General features: G+C 30.7%; 1 protein-coding gene across 1 annotated transcript; it reads left to right on the plus strand.

Annotated features, from left to right (window-relative positions):
* Positions 1-20,122: 20,122 nt before the first annotated feature.
* On the plus strand, positions 20,123-21,882 carry LOC112272933 (inositol-tetrakisphosphate 1-kinase 1). Its single transcript, XM_024501130.3, has one exon. The coding sequence runs from the start codon at positions 20,688-20,690 to the stop codon at positions 21,684-21,686; it is 999 nt and encodes a 332-aa protein (XP_024356898.1). The 5' UTR covers positions 20,123-20,687; the 3' UTR covers positions 21,687-21,882.
* Positions 21,883-22,942: the final 1,060 nt, after the last annotated feature.

The following is a 22,942-nucleotide window of genomic DNA, read 5'->3' on the forward strand; positions in this document are numbered from 1 at the left end:
TTATTTTTTTGTTTTTAGCCTTGATCCTATATATAAATATTTCACTGGCAAAAACCATAAAAAAATATTTGTTTGAAATTTAACAAGACAAGTAATAAATGTATAAATAAAGATTATCATACACAATACATTGAGTGCTACAAACCATCATCAAATATACAATCAAAAATAGTAATTAGTGTTGCATTAGAAGCCCTACCAATCAACTAAGATGATAATAAACATGTAGTTGGAGATGAATGCCATAATGATGTTGCTCCAAAAAATGTACACATTCAAGTCAATGTTACAACAATTAGACCACTAAAATATGTGGCAAACCTTGAAGAAGGAGTCATTAATCTTTGTCAATACATGAAACATGGTTAAAAGTTTTTTGGCAACAAAGACAAATCTAATCTCTTGAAGAAAGAGTCAAAGAGGTGGTGTCAAGAATACTATATGCAACCCATGTTAACAACAGTTACATAATAGCATTGTAGTAGTTTCTTTCTTTTCATCACATACAAAAATAAGAGAAGCCATTTGACATAATTGTTAATTCAATATGTATAGAATCATCAATAAGAAGATGACAAGGATTATAATTTTTGAATGTTTTTAACATTCATGTCTATCTTTGCCTTCAAGCAATAAAATACCATTGAGCAACACATCCTTAATACAAAGAATTATGTACCTTGCTTTGACATTAAATATAATAGGTACCTCACATTACAAATATACATAATCTTCTATAAAAGGTATTGCAACTAAAGTTAATAAGCTCTGCTATAAATGCAACTATATTATAAAGTATTACAATTTAAAAAAATAGATAAGTTTTCCATAGCCATAGATATGAACTTTTTAAAGAACTTTGCTTGATCATATATATATTGTGCACAAATCTCAAGATCATCTAAATCTACAATTAGTGTTTGTTTTTTTTAATCTACTAAGCTTAGTAGAATTGGCTTTTATTTATATAAAAATTAGTAAGAACTATAAGATGTCAAAAATGCTTACTTGCTAAAGTAATAATCTATTACAATTCATGACAATATTAAATTTCAATCATAATAGTTGATGTGAAGCAATCTATACTTTTATAAACCACATTTGATATTTTGAACAACCTATTCAAGCAAGTTATTAGTCTTAGAATAATTCATAGAGATAGTACAATGATCTATCAAAGCTTTAGTATATACAACCTCAAAAGCTTTAAAGAATTTTTTTTCTTGATCCGCCAAAACTTTAATCTATTTGAACTAGGAATTTTATCATTACTACTATATATTTAGTTCAACATGGAATAATAACAAGTGGCCCAACAAAGTCTAAAGACTAATAGAGCCCAAATCCATGATAGATGAAGGCATCATTTGTGGTCATAAAGTATCAAAACTTAACTTGACTTGATTGAATACTTCACATTAAAAAAAATCATATGATAAAATATATTTATTCATGATAGTTTATTAAAATTAACTACATAATATAGAATTTGTTTTATACACTTTTAAATGTTCAAGCTCTTTATATACTTCTCGCTATCATATTACATGTATTCTTGCTTAAAAATGCACCAAATATCTAGTTGTAGAAAGTAAGTAATAATACAAAAATAATTCTATCCAATCTAATAGAGCCTTAAATAAAATTCAAGTAATTTCTAATAATCTAATCAAATTTTAACCTATCAAAATAAATTTTTAAAAAAAATCACAAAGAAAAAAAAAATCCTAAAAAAAATATTTTTAAAAAAAATCTTAAGATGATTTTAATTGAAATCCTAATTGAACCTTAATCAAATCTTTAGTCAAATCCTAATGAAATCCTAAACCTTAGAAAAATCTTAGATAAGTTTTAAACCAAGTCCTAAGCAAATCCTACTTCTAACCAAATCCTAGACCAAATCATAAACCAAATCCTAATCAAATCCTAGATCTTACACAAATTCTTAATAAATCCTATAGCAAAATGGAACCTCAACAATTAATGATAGAACCATTGATATCTACTTAAAATTTACACACGTCTTAGTTTCTTAGCTAAAAAAACCATAAGAAAGTTGAAAACAATCTGTCAAAGACAAAGACTTGATGAGGAAAAATATACACAAAAAGGCTATCTCGATATAATAAGTCAAAATATAAACAAGTAGGTATATTAAAAGGAAACTGGAATGGCTATTGCCACAAGACAAGAAACTAAAGACTCTTGAACCTGGACTAGAAGCAAGAAAGGAGTTGACAAGAGTGAAGAAGCCTTCACTCTTGTCTCTATATATACTATCTAACTAGGGGCTACGTGGCGACGTTCTATAGGACCTCCAATATGTGTTGACTTTGTAGGACACATGCCTTGACTTACAAGGCAAGTTTTTCTACGTGTGGGCCACATAGTTAGCTTGATCTTCAAGCTAACAACATGTGTGGCACATGGCCAACTTGTTGACCACGTTTCTAATCCAAAAAGTCAATTAAAGACACCTATGAAGTCAAAGCAGCGTCTAGGAAGTTTCTAGGAAGCTTCTATATTAAATATTATAGAATTAACTTACTTTTATCTACTTTTACTTACTTCTACCTATTTTTATATGTAATTATTAGCTTACATGATTATGGCCGTGACATTACCCCCCGTTCTAGAGACGAGTTCCACGAGGAGCGGTCATCATATGTTGAGGAAATCTATGATGCGACGAATTGTATTCGCCACATACTCTGATCTCTGTTCTCTTCGAAGATGATTGATAGGGCCTCTCAACCATCGGTAGTATCCCATACCAGGGCGGGAAGACCACCCAGTTATTTGATCATTATTGAGGCCTTCGTAACTTCCTTCGAATAGAATATTTGGAACACCATCAAGAGTTGTTCCTACCTCTAGCAAAATCACCAAACATCGGGAGTCCCTTCCCAAATCGTGATACCAAACGCGTTGTATCTCACCATCTATTCGAGGAAGAATATGTCGTTCTTGAAGATCTTCATCTCGATTGCGTCGTCTTGAAGGTTGTGACAATCGTAATGTCTCGTCTGGCAGGTCAGCAAACGAAGGTTCTTGAGTTGAATCCATTGGTTGTTGGCTCTCCATCTAATTAGTGTCACAAATGCAAAGAAGTTACAAACAAGGATAGGAAATTGAATGTTATCTTGCCTCAATCTTGTCTCTTTTATAAGAGAGATTTTCATCTTGGTTTTGATGGATGTCGTTGATGAAAAACTTTGACTTTAGCTGATGCATTTGCTAGATTCGTGGATGGCTCCCATGTGCGTTCACTAATATCATATCCGCGCCAATGAACAAGATATTCCAGCTTATTTTGGCGCCGCCTTGAGTCTAATATCTCTTCCACCTCAAATTCTTCATTATTATCTACTTCTATAGGAGGTGGTGGCATTTGTCTTCTTCCTTGTATATCCACTATCTTATATGGTTCAAGAAGAGACACGTGGAATACAGGATGGATCTTCATTGACTCCGGTAGATGTAACCGATATGTAACTGGGTTGATCTATTCAGAAACAGAAAAGGGGCCAAGCCTACGATAGTCCAACTTGTCACAAGGTCGAGTAGTCTTGATATTGGGACGAAGTAGCCATACCTTATCACCCACGTTGAGTTGTGGTTGCTCCTTACGATATAGATTTGCGTTTACCTTTTGTCGTTCTTGAGCTTCCTTCAATTACGTCTTCATTATTGCATGTAACTCTGACAACCGATTTGCCATATCTTCTGCTGCAGGATTATCAACTTTTGAAAAATCAAAAGTATCAAGTCGTGGATGATAGCCATAATTGGCAAAGAAAGGTGTTTGTTGCGTGGAAGAATGTACCATATTATTATAAGCAAACTCTGCCAATGGCAGAAGGGTTGTCCAATCATCTTGTTGGTAGTTAATAGTACACCTTAAATATTGCTCCAAGACTTGGTTTACGCGCTCTGTTTGTCCATCAGTTTGAGGATGGAAAGCCGAAGATAGCTTTATGTCCACTTTTAAAATCTTGAAAAGGATCCTCCAAAATCTTGACACAAATTGAGTTTCCCTATCCGATATGATATCTTTAGGTAATCCATGATAGCAATAGATATTATCAATGAAAAGCTTAGCTGTTTCTTCACCTGTGATAGATTTTGTACATGGCACAAAATGTGCCATCTTGGTGAAACGATCTACTATCACAAATATAGAATCATAAGATCTTGAGCTTGGAAGATCTGTGATGAAATCCATAGAAACAAAAGACCATGGTTGTTTTGGTATAGGTAATGGCTGAAGAAGTCCGTAAGGTCGATGATGAGGAATTTTTGATCTTGAACAAATATCACATGATTGTACAAAGTCTTTGACTGACTTCCACATTTGTGGCCACCAAAAATCTCTTGATATGAGTTCCAAAGTCTTATTATATCCAAAGTACCCTGCTGCTGGAAAGTCATGACGTGCTTGAAGAACACGTAAACGTGCTTCTCCTTCTGGAACATATAGGCGTCCTTCAAAATATAATAGATTATTCTTGAACTCGAACTTAGAAGGATCATGAGACTTCGAAGAATTATTCTCGATATCATGAACAAGAAGGTCTGAGGACATACTAGACTAGATTTGCTTGAGAAAAGTTGAATCAACAGTCAATGTTGATTTCATTGCTCGGAGATGAAATTGCTCCGGTTTCAAGAGGACCGTTCTTTGTTGCTCAAAAGCTGCATCTCCTTCTTTTGGTGCAAAATAAGAACGTCTAGAGAGGGCATCAGACAAACCTTGTTGTTTTCCTGGCCGATAAGTGATAATGAACTCGAATCTTGATAAAGACATACTCCAACGAGCTTGACGACGATTCAATACGCGTGCTGACATGAAATACTCGAGGTTCTTGTGATCTGTATACACAGTGACTGGACTAGAAGCGCCTTCTAGATAATGACGCCATTCTTGAAAGGAATCCACGATCGCAAGAAGTTCTTTATCGTAGATCTCATAATTGATCTCGGCTGCTGAGAATTTTCTTGAATGAAAAGCTATCGGATGAAGTTTGTCATCTGATCCCATTTGTGATAAAACTGCACCCAAGGCAAAATCTGATGCATCTGTTTCCATAAAAAATGCCTTGAAAAAGTCAACACGATATAAGACTGGTGCAGAGACAAACGATGTCTTTAAGGCTTCAAATGCTGCTTCCGCTTCTTGATTCCATTGGAATTTCTCTTTACTAGTCAAGCGTGTAAGTGGAGCTGCAACTCGTGAGAAATCTTTGATGAAGATCCGATAGTAATTGGCAAATCCCAAGAAACATTCGACATCTCTTACAGTCTTTGGAATCTTCCAATCCATGATTGTTTGGACTTTCTTAGAATCCATCATGAGACCATCATTTGAAATGATGTATCCTAAAAAGTCAACTTGAGTAGTGTGAAATACACACTTTTCCATCTTGGCGTACAATCCTGCATCTCTAAGTTTTTGTAATACTTGACGAACATGTATTTCATGTTCTTCAACATTCTTAGAATAGATCAGGATATCGTCTAGATAGCAGACGACAAAATTGTCTAAGAATTCATGAAATACATCATTCATGAGATGTTGAAAAGCAGCTGGTGCATTCGTGAGTCCAAAGGACATGACATTATATTCGAAATGTCCATACCTGGTTCGAAACGGAGTCTTCCATTCATCTCCTTCCTTAATTCGTATTAGATTATATGCTCCTCTTAGATCTATTTTTGTATAGATCTTAGCTTGATTCAACTGGTCAAGGAGTCCTGATATCAAAGGTAATGGATACCTGTTCTTGATTGTGATTTTGTTGAGTCCTCGATAATCAACACACATTCGTAAAGATCCATCTTTTTTCTTTACGAATAGAATTGGAGCTCCTACTGGAGATTTTGAATGGCGTATGAAATTCTTTGCTAAATTCTCGTCAAAATATGTCTTGAGTTCAGCCATCTCATCTTGCGATAAACTGTAAATTGGTCCAAATGGTGGCTGAGTTCCTTCCTTGAGGTCGATTGAACAATCATATGGGCAATGCTCAGGAAGAATATCTGCATTCTTTTTCTCAAAAACGTCTTGATACTCCTGATATTGACTTGTAATGCCACTTGAAGTCTTTACGTTTTCAGAAATAGGTGCAGCATAAATAGCAAAAGCTGATCCTTCTTTTGCTGCATGTATAAATGCTTTTGCACCTATCAGTACGGGTTTTACTATACTAGACTTATAATTTTTTACTTGGTTGGTAGAACTATTAATAACGCTCTAGGAAAAGTCAAGTTTACGCGAATTCCAATCTATTCAAGGATTATATTTTTCTAGCCAGGATAAACCTAAAATAACTGGATTGGACGGGGATTTAATTATGTTAAAAGCTATGTAGCTATCATGACCATCTATTGTTACTTTTATAGGATGAGTTTCATGAGTGACATCTCCAGAAGACAAGGGACGACCATCTATGACTTCTACATGTACTGGTTTAGGTTTCTGTACAAAAGGTATTTTACGACTTTTAACAAATTGTTCATCTAAAAAACATGCTGAGGCTCTCGAATCTAATAAAGCAGAGGCTTTGTAATTCTTAGGTCCTAAATATAAGTCTATTATAAAACAAGGAGAGGGTTCTGAGGAGAGGATAGGACCTTCATTAGGAATTGTACAAGGTTCCAGCTGCATGGTCCCTATTGTAGCTGGGCGAATCCGTTTTTCGACATGTTGTTTTCTTTGACCGTCGTACCCCTCATTTTATAGTTGCGTCGTTTCTTTGGACAATGTTGAGCAGTGTGCTTAGGTTCTCCGCAATATAAACATAATCCTTCTTGACGACGATGAATCTTTTCTTGCTCAGTTAGGGGTTTAAAACGTATCGCGTCAATTTGCATGTCTTCTACTTCCGAATGTACGTTTGGCAAAGATGTTGATGTTGCCATTGAGTACTAACGTTGAGGTTCCCGTGAATGATTCTCGGATCGAAATTCGAAAAGTTGATTATCACATTTTACCGCAAAATCGATTGCTTGACTCAAAGTTTGAGGATCAGGTAAGTTGAGCATCAATTTCTTTACTTCGTATTGCAATCCATAAAGAAATTGACTGATGAGTGCAGCATCATCCCACTTGATGTCAATTGCAAGTTGTCGAAATTGTGAAGCATACACTATTACTGAGCGATTTCCTTGTCGCAGAATTCGGATCTTATTTGTTGCAACACGAGTTGCATCGTGTTCACCATACATAGATCGAAACTCCGCCAAAAAAGCTTCCAAATTATCCAATATTGGATTTCGTTGTTCAAGAAAAGACGAAAACCATGATAATGCAGAACCAGAAAGTAGAGTGCCAATAAACCTGACTTGTGATCCTGGAGTTGGATAGCTTTGCGGTTGAAGTTCAATTGCCAATTGTACTTGATTGATGAACCCTCGAAACTTAGATCTCGTACCATCAAATTTCTCGGGTAAGGCAATTCTTGGTTCTCTAGTACTTACAGGGTGTTGTACAATTGGAGAAAGAACGTGATTTGTTGTAGATGTTGAAGCAGCTCCGATCATCTCTATATCCCCACTTTTTGCTATTCTTGTTCTTTCATGTGTTGGTGAATTGAGTTGATGTATCGCAAGCATTAACTCCCTCATTTGCTCTTGCATTTGTGCCATTGCACTCTTCATTTCAACAAGCTCTACTATAATGACACTAAGAAGAAAAATTTGTTTGATACTGCTCAAGACAAAAGAAAAGAAAGACTTGATAACAAAGAAGATACTAAGAACAATATCAGTTTAGAAGTGGGTAATCCGCAAACTTCTAATACGCTTATGTCTTGTCAAGAGAAAGGGGTAATCCACTCTCACTCAAGAAAAACAAAGCTCTGATATTGTAAGTGTACACTTGTCAATCTGTCAAGAACAAAGACTTGATGAGGGAAAATATACACAAAAAGGCTATCTCGATATAATAAGTCAAAATATAAACAAGTAGGTATATTAAAAGGAAACTGGAATGGCTATTGCCACAAGACAAGAAACTAAAGACTCTTGAACCTGGACTAGAAGCAAGAAAGGAGTTGACAAGAGTGAAGAAGCCTTCACTCTTGTCTCTATATATACTATCTAACTAGGGGCTACGTGGCGACGTTCTATAGGACCTCCAATATGTGTTGACTTTGTAGGACACATGCCTTGACTTACAAGGCAAGTTTTTCTACGTGTGGGCCACATAGTTAGCTTGATCTTCAAGCTAACAACATGTGTGGCACATGGCCAACTTGTTGACCACGTTTCTAATCTAAAAAGTCAATTAAAGACACCTATGAAGTCAAAGCAGCGTCTAGGAAGTTTCTAGGAAGCTTCTATATTAAATATTATAGAATTAACTTACTTTTATCTACTTTTACTTACTTCTACCTATTTCTATATGTAATTATTAGCTTACATGATTATGGCCGTGACACAATCATACTTACTAATTAAAAGAAATATAAGATAATTCAATTAAGTATTAGGCAATCTTCTATTCCAACTTAAATATTGAACTTCTAGCACCAATATCTCCTTAAATTGTTGAATTTCTCTCAAATTTTACTTAAATATTGGAAATTAAGCCTAATATATTTATAAAAAAAATTAACTTCAATCCAATTGACAAATTTCTAAAGATCTTAGAAATACTCATTAACCCTTAAACTCCAATTTCTGAGACTTCAATCCACAAAAACCTTCATATACTTCAATCTAACCATTTAATTGACTTAAAAATTTGCATACATATTTATAACTAGCACACCAATACATCATTCAAAATTTATTTATGTATACACCACAAAACTCAAGAAATCCTCAAATTTGCAAACATATTTTTATTTTTTAAATCCTAATTCTATCAAGAATATGAATAATTTTGAAAATCCTTCAAAATCTCAATATTGATTCAAATGACATAAAACTAATGCTTAAATATCTCTTTTCAAGTTTGCTCTCAAATACTATTCTCTAATCTACCAAAGAACTCCAAAGTCACCATAAGTACGTAATTTTGTGCCCTGGGGTCTGATTTCAACTCTCATTAACAACCGGTCTTCTTCGAGTATTAATTCTTAGCTTCTTGAAATAAATTTTATTAAAATCTACTCTTAACTTTGTCCTATATATGCGTATATCATTTAATTTTCCAATCTACTTTTTTTTCCCTTTATTTATTATCTTATAAAATAAGTAAAAGTCTATTTTGTAAAAAAGCTGTATTAGCACTCTTTTGTTTTATTATATTTTTGACTATTATCTATATTTATAAAATAATTTATTTTAGTATTTTAAAATAATATGTCCTATAATATAATTTTTTCTTCTCTCTTTCATTCATTAACCATGTTATGTCATGACACTGCATTAAAAAAGTTCTATAATTTGACCTAAAAATTATACACTTAATAATAACATGCTATATATAAAATAATAAATTGATCTTTAAATAAAATCTTGTTATTTTATAATTTATCATATACTTGTATATAGCAAAGATAACTAAAAAAAAAATTCTTCTTAAAGCTTGTATAAGATTGTAAAGTTATTTAATACATTGCTAATTACTTAGATTTTATCAAATTCTTCATCTAAGCAGTAATCAAATATTTGAGATATAGAACTTGACATCAAAGTAAGTCATATTAATAGTTAAAGATGTAGTGATTAAGTTTAAGTTCTTGACAAATTAATAATATTAATATGTCAAGTAAAAAAAAGCTCAAAATTATGAAACATTAATTGGTGCAAATATCTTTTACAAAACATATATTTATTTCTTGTTGAATGCCAAAACCTCTTGGAATAACTATGTAGATCAAGTATGATAATTGTTAGTGGAAGCATTTTTACTTGCCTTGATGTAAGTCCAAACTTTGTTTTTGTAATTATTTAAAGACTACTTGCAAATTCCTCACATAATCATGTATATTGCTACTAAAAATAATATAAAATATAATAAATATAACATCTAGCAAATGATATGGTAGCCAATACCAAATACATGATTATTTGAAACTTAGCTAATGCATTTTAAAGGTTGATTATAAGAAATTCTAATGATAGAAGTGATTTTTGTCATCTTAATTAGTTTTTTAATACACTTTTTTATTTGATATTTTATAAGTAATAAAAATTGATGATAATCAAATTATAAGTCTAAAATATTGAATTTTGAAGAGATTCCTATTGCATTAAATAAATTCTTTGGCATCAATATTAAGTACCAATCTGACTTGGTCTTTGAATTAATTGGACAATAATTTGTCTAAATCTACTTTTCTATCCAATTGCCAAAAACATCATTTTTAGAAGACATAAGTGTAACTCAAGCATACTTATCAATGAAGAGTTTAATCAAGCTTGCACCCAATAATTCTTGATAATAAATTTAGATATGATTTTTTTTAAGAAACTAAGTTTTTAAGTTTGTTGAAAAAATAAGTGATCATCTTGTAATTAAATATGAATAGATTTGCATCTATAGTTCTTAAGGTCTTCAAAGCTAAAGACAAAATAACTATAATAAAAATAAATAAAGCTTCTCTCTTTTATGTTTTAGCATCAATAAAATATGGCACTAATTCCAATTGCCACTCACCAAACTTTGTAGTCTCTTTTTTTACCAATAGAGCACCATTATATGCTAATTTATAAAAAAAAAAAAAATCATGTGCTTCCAACATCTTCACTTGCAGCTAAATAAGAGGCTTCATCACCAAAATTTGTATATAAGTTGGTGATGTCAATAGGACATAAAATACCTTGCAAAGACATCTATGAGAGTATTTCTTAGGCATTTATTTTTCCAAATTTTTTGGCCAAAGTAGCAAAAATACCTTCAATGTATAGTTCTATTGATATATATTACTTTAAGCAAAAGCAATAAGTTAGATTTATCTACTTTAGTAAGTTTAGGCTCTATTATCTCTTAACCACTGCTTTTTACCTTTAAAATAAGTAAATAGCTATTATGATATTAAATAATTAGATAGATGTCTATACCTTTATTAAAGTGTTGAAATCTATAGCTTAGCTGGATTGCTTGATTGCATATAACTTTAATATTTACTTAAATGTATTGCTTGACCTTGAGGCTAACCTCTAATATTTCTACCAAATTGGTATCAATGCTAATAAAGAACTCTACAAAGATAATACCTTCATTTTGTAGATGCCAATAAATAAAGCAAGCAAAGGCAAATAGTAACTAGTAAGTTGATACTTCTAAAGCTTCTAGTAAAGTCATAATTTCTTTACATTGCAAAGATATCTTTATATATTTTTTCTATAGATTAAATAGGTCATTGCAATACCATATAAGAATCTTTAAAGTTAATAAATAATTTTTTTATAAAACATTAATATTTATCTTCTATTAAGGATTTTTTTTGCAAGCTTTGCTTACCAATTTTTTAACAACTCCAATAGTGGTTTCAAAGAAGGGGTTTTAAAGGAGGGATAATATATACATGTTAATAATAAATTACAACATGGAATTAGAAATAAATATTAATATCTCTTTTAATAAAAGTAATCTACAAGATAAGTCAAATATTAATCTACTACAATTAAATAGAATCTTTGCTAATATAATTATGGCAGTTATTTCAAATATCACAAGAAAAAATTCTACCTCTTATCATCATAGTCAACCTCAATTCTATCCATATTTCTTTAATTTAAATATCTAAATTAAAACCAAGAAGATAAAGTATTTATTTATAAATTACAATATCATAGTTGATGCACTAGTCATTACATACTTTAGAGTTAAGTAAGGCTAAAATAATTCAAAGTAAATGCAAAAAATCAATTGCAATGTTGTAGCTAGTAGCTCGATTCATTTGCTTAGTATAGCAAATAACCTACTTTATACCATTCAATGAAGTATCAATTTAAAAAAAAAAAAAAAAAAAAAAAAAAAAGACTTAAGGTCTATAATATATATATTTAACTTATGGGCAAGTCGCTTGCCAATTATGCCTATTTAAGTACTAAAGTCTATTTTGACTTCTAATAGTGTATCACAAGTAGCATTGCTATCAAATATGCTAACAAAAAATATATTGTTGTTATCAACCAGCTACACCACTTCTAGATATAAATTTTAATATTTTTTAACAAATATAGTCACAATTTCAAATAAATACTCTATTTTTTTAGCCAATGGTGAATCAAATAAAAGATTGAGTTCTATCTGTTACAAAGTACCTTCATTAAATATTGTAATGGTTTCAACTACAAGTTTTACTTGTAAAATAGTAAAATTTTTATTTATTGAAGGCTCAATGATTGCTTTAGCTACCTCTAGAGGTAATATAGATAATTGTTACAAAATATATATATATATATATATATATATATATTAATAATTATTAAAATTAAAGAAGTTAAATAAAAATAAATAGAAATAAATAAATTTAATAATATCTTATAAAAAAGTATCTTAAAAACTACATAAATATGTATTTACCTTTTCAAATATAGATAGGTGATTAATAGGTTGAAAACTTGACCAACATGTTGGCCATATGTTACATATGTTGATGACTTTTTTTTATAAGTTAGCCATATATTATACATGTTGGTCACTTGTCATATAAGTTGATTATGTGAAATATATGTTGAAAACTTATTTTGTAAATTAGACATATATCTTATAAGTTAGACACATGTTAGATAACTAATTGAATATTGCAACGTAGCCTTTTAATTACATAATATATATCAAGGCAAGAATAAGGCATTCATTACTCTTACCAACTCTTTTTTTTGTTCTAGCTTTATTTTAAGAATCTCTAGTCTTTTTGCATTTAAAAATAACCATTTTAAGTTCTATCTTATAACTTTCTTTGATTTATCTACTTTCTTTCTTTAAATTTTATAAGAGTATATTGCTTCTAAAAAGTTTGATATAATTCATTTCATTGATAGTACATTGTTTTCGAACATCTTATGACTTAGATGAAAATAATGATTGAGATTCTTCACATTGTCTAAGAATAAGATGGCTTTATTTTGGGTCAAGGATAATTTCAACATTTCTTGTGTTTATTTCAAATCTTTTGATTTTTCTTGAATTTTAAGTTTTTTTAGAATATAGCAAGAGGTTTTACAATAATTATTTTTACTTTCAATACACAACAAAGTAGGAAGTATTATACATGTCCTTCATATCATTTAATGTGGCCTTTGCTATTTATGTCTTATTTATTTCATCCATTCTAATAAGACACAATGCTTTCATTTTTCTTGCACAAAGGTCTAATTTTTGTAATAAGCATTGTTTTTTGCTAAGCACTTCTACTTCAAATATGTCAGCTTGTAGTTAGAAATAAAACCACATATAAAAATAAATTAATAAATAGAAAAATCACATAAAGTATATATGATATTATAATCTATATCTTCAATTCTATTAAGAAACTTCATCATGATTATTATAATCTAAATTTAGATTATAATATTAATCTAAAAATTTATGATTATTATAATTTAAATTTATTAATAAGATTAATATTTTAATCAAAATCTTCAATCCTATTAAAAAATTTAACCATGACTATAATATGTAAGTTTATATAAAAAATAAAATAAAATAAAATAAAAAATTAATTAAAGTAATCAAATTACTTCAATACATTCTTACTTCATTCATTAAAAATGGTTATAGAATTGGCAATATATTGTGTATTTGTTGTAATTCTATATATTCATAAGTTTTTTTCTTTAATGGATTAAAATATGGTATTTTTTCCATAATAGATTTATTCATAAAAAAAAATCAACATAATCAATTTTCTATAGATTATTGCAAACTAAGTTTGATACAAAGAATTTAAGTTCCAACACTCTTTAATACACTCCATCAATTTATCACATTTTGAAGGTAAATCTAGTCTCTTATTCTTGTTTATTCTTTCCAATATATATATATATATATATATATATATATATATATATTAATTTTAAAACGGATTTCTTTTAGAAAGTATCTTATAATATACCATTGCAAATGAATACATATCTACTTTAAAAGAACACAACATCATTTTTTTGATATTTATTCTTCAACATTTCAAAAACCATATAAGTTGTACTATCATAAATATAATTATTCTTTGTTGATTTTGGACTGCTACAAACTTCAAGCTTAGATATTCTTAAATCAATGACTTTCACAATAGTATTTTGAATAATCTTATTTCCAATTTTTTTTTAACAATATTATGCAAAATATTGTCAAGCTAAAAATTACAATATGTAAAGTACATGTCATGAAAAGAACACATCATTTTTACAATTTTATATGTAATAACAAGAAAAAAATATGTAAAATATCTTTTCATTTGTTTTCAAAATATTCCATAAACTTGTTTGCATGAATTCCATCTCCAAAAATTAAATCAAAAAAATTCTATTTTAAAAACTCAATATCTGCCACTCTTATTTGCATCACCGTTTATTGCAAAATAATATGATATGAAATTGGGATATTTTAGACTTGCTAAGATACTCATTCTTTTGATAAAAGATTTATTATATACAATTTTCATCTTTTTGGTTGCATAAAAAATTCCAACCCACTATGATGAATCACTCCATTCTCTACCTTCTATACAATGCAAGTCTTTTATCTTTTGTAAAAAATACTCTACTAATCTATACTTTTAAAAAAAATCTTCTTTTTTTATAAGAGCCAATTTCATATGTTATATTTTCATTGCTTTTTATTTTATCATAGATGACAATATCAAAAATATCAAAAAGCTTGACTTTAAATTTGTAGGCAAAATGCTTTAGAAGCATATCACTTATTACACTATAACAACACTTTAAGTCCAAAAATAATTATCTAAAAGTTTCTTTGTTCTTCAATTGAATTATTGATACTTTATGCCAATTTCAGTCTAATAATTCTTTCCAATCAAACAAGCTTTGTCTGATGTAAGCAATAACTCTCTTAACAATAGTTCATATTCATGTCCATTACTGTTGTCAAATAGTTATATATCATCAATACATGTTCAAAATTCTTGCATATATTAGCATATTGATTTCAATTCAATATAACTTCTCTCTTCTATAAAACATTCATTGCTACAACATAAGCTTGATATTTTCTCCAAACCTCTCTATTAACTTCCATATTTGAAATTATGGTAGTAACTTGCAAATTAAAATTGAATTATTCCACGTTGAATAAATATCTTTTCTTCTACATATAAGGCAAAGTCCTTTGCACCAAATTATATTTCTTAATCAACTCCAAAAGATATTTTATAAAGAATTATTAATAAATTATCACTATTGAAAGAAATATATTTAAATTATTTAAAATAATTTCTTCTAATACTTATTAAGATTCCAATTTAATGAATTTTTTCTTAACAAGTTTTTTTAAACTTATAAAAAATTTAAAATTCTAATAAATAATTAAATAATTAAATAAAATTTACAAATTTGGTATTCATATATTTAAAAAATATTAAAATTATAATTTTAATAATTCCTCTAATTAAAAGATAATGATTGGATTTATAATTAAATCAAGTCAAAATTAAAAAATAAAGATGTCAAAGACATTAAGCACATCCATATCATCTTAAATTCTAAATTTTTAATTCTATTATATCAAAAGTAAAAATTCTAAAATCAAAATCAAAGTAGCTATATTTTCTAAATTAAAAATTTATATAGCAAATTATTTATACTATTGGAATTATTAAACTCAAAAATAAGAAGGTACATAAAGTTAAAATTAAAAATAATAAAAGTTTCAAAAAAATAAAAACGCCTATTAAATTTAAACTTAAAATTCATAATTTTTAAATCTTAGATTTATTATTTAATTTAAAAATTAATAAAATTAGATAATTTAAGTATATATTTATATTAATATTTTTTTTATATATTTTTGATATGATCTAAATCTAATATTCTTTGAATTATCAATTTTTTTTATTATTGTATTTTATAAATAACTTATCTATACTTAATTATATATTTTTTTACTAACTTGTAACTATATTATTTATTAATTTTTAACCTATTTCAAAAGGTATCTTTCTAAAAATATATAGATCATTTTTTTTCATGATGATATCAAGCTTGAGCATTCTTTTATGTCAAAAGAAGTCAAAGATGTAAGGTTGCATAATTCATTTAGCAATGATGTCAAGTTTGAGCACTCCCTTATATGCAATGTTGCTTAATTCATTTGGCAATAATATTAACTTTGAGTACCTTCCCATATTAAAGATAGTCAAAGATGTGAAGTTGTCTAATTCATTTGTCAATGATGTGAACCTTGAGCACCTCTGCATATTTAAAATGGTCAAAGATGTGAAGTTGCCTAATTTATTTGGCAATGATGTCTAGCTTTTATACCTCCTTGTATTTAAGGCAATCAAATATGTGAAGTTGCCTAATTCACTTAACTGTAATGTTAAACTTGAATAGTATTTTATATTAAAATTAGTCAAAGATGTAAAGTTGTTTAATTCATTTGGCAATGATGTTAAGCTTGAGCAATCTTCTATATTAAAAGTAGTAAAAAATGTGAGATTTTTTGATTCATTTGGTAATGATATCAATCTTAAGCATCTCTCTATATTTAATGTAGCCAAAGATGTGAGGTTGCCTAATTTATTTGGCAATAATATCAACCTTGAGCACCCCCCTCCCTCATATTTAAGATAGTCAAAGTTGTGAGGTTGCCCAATTTATTTGGTAATGATGTCAAACTTGAGCACCCTTCTATAATAAAGGTAATCAAAGATGTGGGATTTCCTAATTCATTTGGCAATGATGTCAAGCTTGAGTACCCTTCTATATTTTAGGTAGTCAAAGTTGTGAGGTAGTCCAATTCATTTGACAATAAAGTCAAGCTTTTGCAATACCTAATATTAAAATCATAAAAAATAAAAAAATAAAACTTTTAATGATTTTGATATTGATCTTAATTTTATATGATTATTTAAATTAAGTATCTTCAAAGAAGTCATATACTTCAATTCATTTGGTAGCATTGTTAAATTTTAGCATCCTTCTAAGTCAAGATCTAATAATGTAGTAATTTTAAAAAATGAAGTTGGAAATTTTTCTATAAAAGAACAATTTCTCATTTGTAAGTCATTTAAATTCTCAATTTTTTTTCCAAACATCTTTGTCATATAGCATTTGCAATGCTTTCTTCTTCTTCTTCTTCTTCTTTTAAATCATATGCCAATGACATGTCTAGTAGAAAATATTTTAAACTAAAAGAATGCTTTACTAATACAAAAAATATGCTTAATATTCTTATCACAATTTTGCATGAAAAAAATCACTTCTTATTTAACTAATATTATGTTTATATATGTTATTATAAAATAATCCCTCTAACTATAAAAAACCACAATTAAATATATAAAAGATTAGAATTTCTACAAAAGAGATATACTTAATGTACGTACAAATCTAATTACAATAGAAGATTGATTTTTTAACATAATAACTTTATATCAACATACATCTAAAAATTACAATAAAAATTATATAATATAAAAATATAAAAAATTGACCTTTAAATATTGATTCTTTCTTATTATTATTAATTTTTTACATGATATTTAGATAATAATTAAATAAAATTACCTTGTTTGATAATCCATAAAATGGATCTATATTCAAGTTTCACATTTGTGTATATTTATTCTTTATTTTATTTTTAACAATATTCCCATCCATGTAGTTGATCATATATTCTTATAATTCCATCTTTGTCTACTTTTACCAATGATTAATAAATTAATATATATAATATAATTTCTACAACATATTCTAATTTTTTTTTTTTTTTTTTTTTTTTTTTTTTTACTATTGGTCCATATTTGCAATGTTCTTTCTTTTGACATGCCTTAAAGGAACACATCATTACAAAAAAATAACATATGTCCAAAAACATTCTCTTCTCTTCAACTTTCAAGTTATCAAAGCTTATTCTTAATATCTTCCAAATCTTATAGTTACTATTATTTTCATCTCTATCTAATTCTCTTCCTCTTTTCATTGTCAAAAACCAAGATAGTTTTATTTTCCATAAAGAATGCTTTTAATATTTTATGAGCTTCTTTTACATCTTTTGGTTGTTCTTTGACTTTAAATTGTTCTAAAATATTGTAAGAAGTTTTATAGCAATCACTACTACTTTCAATGTACTCAACAAAGTACAAGGCATTATATATGTCTTTAACATCAGTCAATATAGCCTTTTCTATTGCAGTCTTTCCTATTCCATCCATTCCAACAAGATACAATACCTTCATTTAATTTGTACATTGTTGTCTTATTTGTGATAAAAATTATGCTCTACTAAATATTTCTTCTTCAAATAAATTAACTTGTAATCAAAATATTTAACCACAAATCATCAAATAATAATAATAATAATAATAATAATAACACATGCACTATATTTTATCATAGTCTTACTAACTTGAGTTCATACAAAAGCATCTAAACATCATTAAAGCATAAAAGAGTATGTACAAATATAAAATGTAATCAATACATTTAACTCAATACATACTTACTTTAGTTTTTAGTACAAGTCTTATCAATGGTAATCTATTATGTATTTGCTAAAATCCTATATTGTGATGATAATTGTTTTTTATTACTCTAAAATATAGTATATTTGCCACTTCAGTTCCAACTAAAAATATTTTTTTTAATAAATTTGATAATTCAAAAATATTTGCAAACTTTGGTCGATGCAAAGGATTCAACCTCCAACACTCTTAGATAAGCTCTTTCAAATTATTATAATTTGAAGATAAGTTTGGTTTTTCACTTTTTTTAATTCTTTCTAAAATCTCTTTCATCTCATAAACACCATAAAATGGATCTTTTTTTCTTCTTAGAACATACTATTGGAAATGAATAAAAATCTACTTTAAAAAGATACATTAATATTATTTGAAATTTAATTTTGAATACCTCATGAGCCAAATAAATAATAGTACTATAAAGAAATTTATTCTTTGTGGTTTCTAGATTGCTTCCAACTTCAATCTTAGATATTCCAAAATCTATCACTTTCACAATAGTATGTTGAATAACCTTATTCACAATTTTTGTTTCCATAATATTAACCAAAATATTGTCAGATTTTAGATCATGATGCATAATGTACATGTTATGCAAGTAACACATTCTTTTTGCAATTTGATATATAATATCAATAAGAAAAGCATAAGACAATTGCTCTTCTTTCTGTAACATGTCATTTAAATTTATTTTCATCAATTCTATTCCTATGTACAAATAGTCTTTTTTTACTATTATCTCAAAAGTTTTACTACTTTCATTGGTATTACCTTTCATTGCAAAGTAATATGTTATTAAGTTGGAATAGTATAAATTGGCTAAAATGATCACTTCTTCCTTAAAAAACTTGTTAAGTACAACATCCATCTTTTTAATTGCACACAAAACTCTCAACCACTTTGATTCATAAACTGCTCCTTAACTTCCATTACTTATGTGTTTTATGATTTCAAGACTCTTCATGTCTGATGATGGTTTTAAATCACCCCATTCCTCACCTTCTATACAAAGTAGATCTTCTAATCTTTGTAATAGATGATTTACTAGTCCATAATATTCAAAATGTTCTTCTCCACTTTCCTAGATCAATCTCCTGATCTGCTCGTCTACTCTAATCTTGTAACGACAGAAGAAAAAACCTAAAACAAAACTTCACAGCGGTGTCCTCCGCTCTCTTCTTGATGCTAGATGTGCTACCTCTCCGCCTCCTCACGAAAAAGTCTCCCGTCGAATGAGATCCCTCGCGCTGTGGATGTCGGCACCCCTGTGTCGACATCATCGATGCTGCTCACAGAAGCGTCCACCAGTCCCGTGTATTATCGATACCCTTCCAAGACCTCGTCCATCGCAATCCTGAATCGTCGAGACGCCTCACTGACCTCCTTGTTGTGGTTAACTGGCTGTGTAAAGAGGCCGTAGTGGAATGGCACCCACCTGGTACCTGGTACTGGATGAACAGGAAATTCCTATTGGCTTCTTGCATCAGAACATTGTAATAAACCTGGGCTTGCATTCATTGATGGAATCTCGACAGTGGAATTTTCTGTTTGTCGGTGGAATTCTGAAGGCAGTTTTAATTTGGGCTAAATTTGGTGGTTTCAGTGCTTAAAGTGGTGGTTTTAAGGTTAAAGTGGTGGTTTTTTGAACTGAGTTTTGCGGACTGATTGCGATCAGAATTTGCCGTGGGTTAGATCAGATCCGGCAACTAGTGCTGTTCTTTTGGGTACTATTTTGCTGGGATTCAGTTTGCAGATTGATCGCCTAAACAGCGCATGTGTCCATACAGCTTTAGTAATACACACTTTGATGACATTCGAAGGACATTCAGTGCAGGATGTCTGTGATTCCATAACTGGGATTCTACCGCTTCGTGATTTCATAACGTTCATTGTATTTCCCTTGTTAGGCATGTCAGCACACAGTGCTCTAATTTTGCATTGTAACAGCCAATTTTCACTGCATGTTGTGGGAATGTGTTGAAATTTGTACCTGGGTCAGCGTGTGCAAGCAACGATGAGTAGAAAAGAATTAACAGTTAGTTGTACTTCGTTGTGAGTGTTTTTCTTTAGGGTTTGGTGCAAACGATGTCCACAGGTGTAGAGATGTTCGATGTAGGATATGCATTAGCGGAGAAGAAGCAGAAGAGCTTTGTGCAACCCTCTCTGATAGCATATGCCAAGAGCAAAGGCGTAAACTTGGTGTGCGTGGATTTTCACAAATCCCTGGAGGAGCAGGGACCTTTCGATGCGATTATACACAAGCACGGAGGGGAGTTATGGACGCAGCAGCTGCTGCAGTATAAAGATCGGCACCCGGATGTGGTGATTATAGACCCTCCCGCTGCAATTGCGAAGCTGCAGAACCGCATTTCCATGCTCCAGGCTGTGGAGCAAGTGCAAATCTCGACAGGTCTGGGATCTTGCGGCATTCCCAAACAATTGATCGTCGACAGTGCGGAAATGCTTCACGATGACAGTGCTTTGAGCGAATTGACTTTCCCCGTGATTGCCAAGCCCATGGTGGCGGATGGAAGTGCCAAGTCTCATGCCATGTTTCTGCTCTTCAACACGCGGGGTCTCAACAAACTGAAACCCCCGATGGTGCTGCAAGAGTTCGTGAACCACGGCGGAGTGATCTTCAAAGTGTATGTTGTAGGCAAGTATATCAAGTGCGTGAGGCGGAAATCACTCCCCGATGTAAACGAAGAGCAAGTGAGCACCGACGAACCCTTACCCTTTTCCCAGATTTCGAACATGGTGTCGGGAGCCACCATGGACGAGAATGTTGCCAAGGCTGAGCTCCCCCCTGCGAATTTCATAGCAGACGTGGCTAATGGGTTGAGGGAGGCTCTTGGACTACGCCTCTTCAATTTTGATGTCATCAAGGATTTGAAGGCCGGCAACCATTTTCACGTCATTGACATCAATTACTTCCCCGGGTACGCAAAGATGCCATCCTACGAAACCGTCCTCACAGACTTTTTGCTCGATCTCCGACATGAGAAAGCCTCTGACAGCAACTCTGATTCCATGTCCTTGGCTTCCATTGCAAGCAAGCTTGGCGTTTCCGTGGAAGAGGTATAGATACGAGACAGTAAAGACGACAAAAAAAGGAGGTAGATAGTAGGCTTTCAGTTGAGAGTTACTAAGTAATGTGCTAGCCTTTCCTACGCCTCATGATTTGAGGTCGATTGTGCCAAAATACTTGAACCCTACCCTAATTTTGTATCTTTTCTTCTATTCGATGCAACTGATTTACTTAATGTTTAGGTTTTTCTTACACCGAATCGAGGAGTGGCTGGAAATCGAAGTGCAGGTTTAGCAAAATCAGGGGAGAGGATATAGGAATATGTTTGCATAACGATGCCGTTGATCATGGAACGGGCTTCATCTGTGGGCACCAGTTGGTAAGGTCTTGCACCATTTCTTCCTTAAATCTAGCATCAGCCATGTAGACCCGGAACCCATATTTCCCACGAAGGTTGTTTCGAAGACGCAAGCATTGCAGAAGACGGAACCAGTTTCATGAACCGGGGGAATGATCTTTCTCAAGGCCAGTTCAAGCACACCGCAAAGCAGTGGCATGCAAACAACGTCCATACACACACACGCAGTGACTATTCTCTTCCAGGAAATCTGACTAACTCTGTCGTCAAGGATCCGACTCTTCCAGTGATTTATCTCCCATCAAATCCTTGACTGCAGTCATATTCATCTGCATGCAGTCTGATCTCACATGATGCTGAAGCAGCTCCAATCTAGTGGTAGCACGAGACTGGGTTTTGTTGCTTTCATAGCCAGTGATCTTTCAGAAACAATTGTTTATTCCTGCGACGTCAAAGGCTGCATGAGATCAGGTGAATGGAAGTGAAAGGCCCCAGGTTTGTAATCACTAGAAAACATCTTTCAAGGTTGAGGGTATTGTGTTTTGTGGCTCCCATGTGTTGAGCAAGGCAAGGATTCCGTCTGCAAATGAGGTGAATTGGAAGTGGACATAAGAGAGTGGTTCTGTCACGTTAGTGAGGGTCAGGAAACACTCAGCAGAATGCTTGCAATGCTTGAGATTTCAACTTCGAAGGAAATCTCATAACTGCAAAAACCATCGTCAGCTTTGAAGCCGAAAGAGAAGATATGGGAAAGAAAGAGCAGAAAACACAGGTTAAGTTGTTTTGAAGATGCTTGAAGATTAAGAAATTTGACGTGCAAGGCGGTTATTATTTACTTATTTATTTATATAAACATTCTTTAAACAATCAAAGATAATAATAAGAATAATAATAATGTGGTGGTAAGTTTGTAGGTAGGAAAAGTAAAAGAATTTGGTGTCAAATATTTTGATC

This window comes from Physcomitrium patens, chromosome 2 (genome assembly GCF_059467195.1).
Source record: "Physcomitrium patens ecotype Gransden chromosome 2, ASM5946719v1, whole genome shotgun sequence".
Lineage (NCBI taxonomy): Eukaryota > Viridiplantae > Streptophyta > Bryopsida > Funariales > Funariaceae > Physcomitrium > Physcomitrium patens.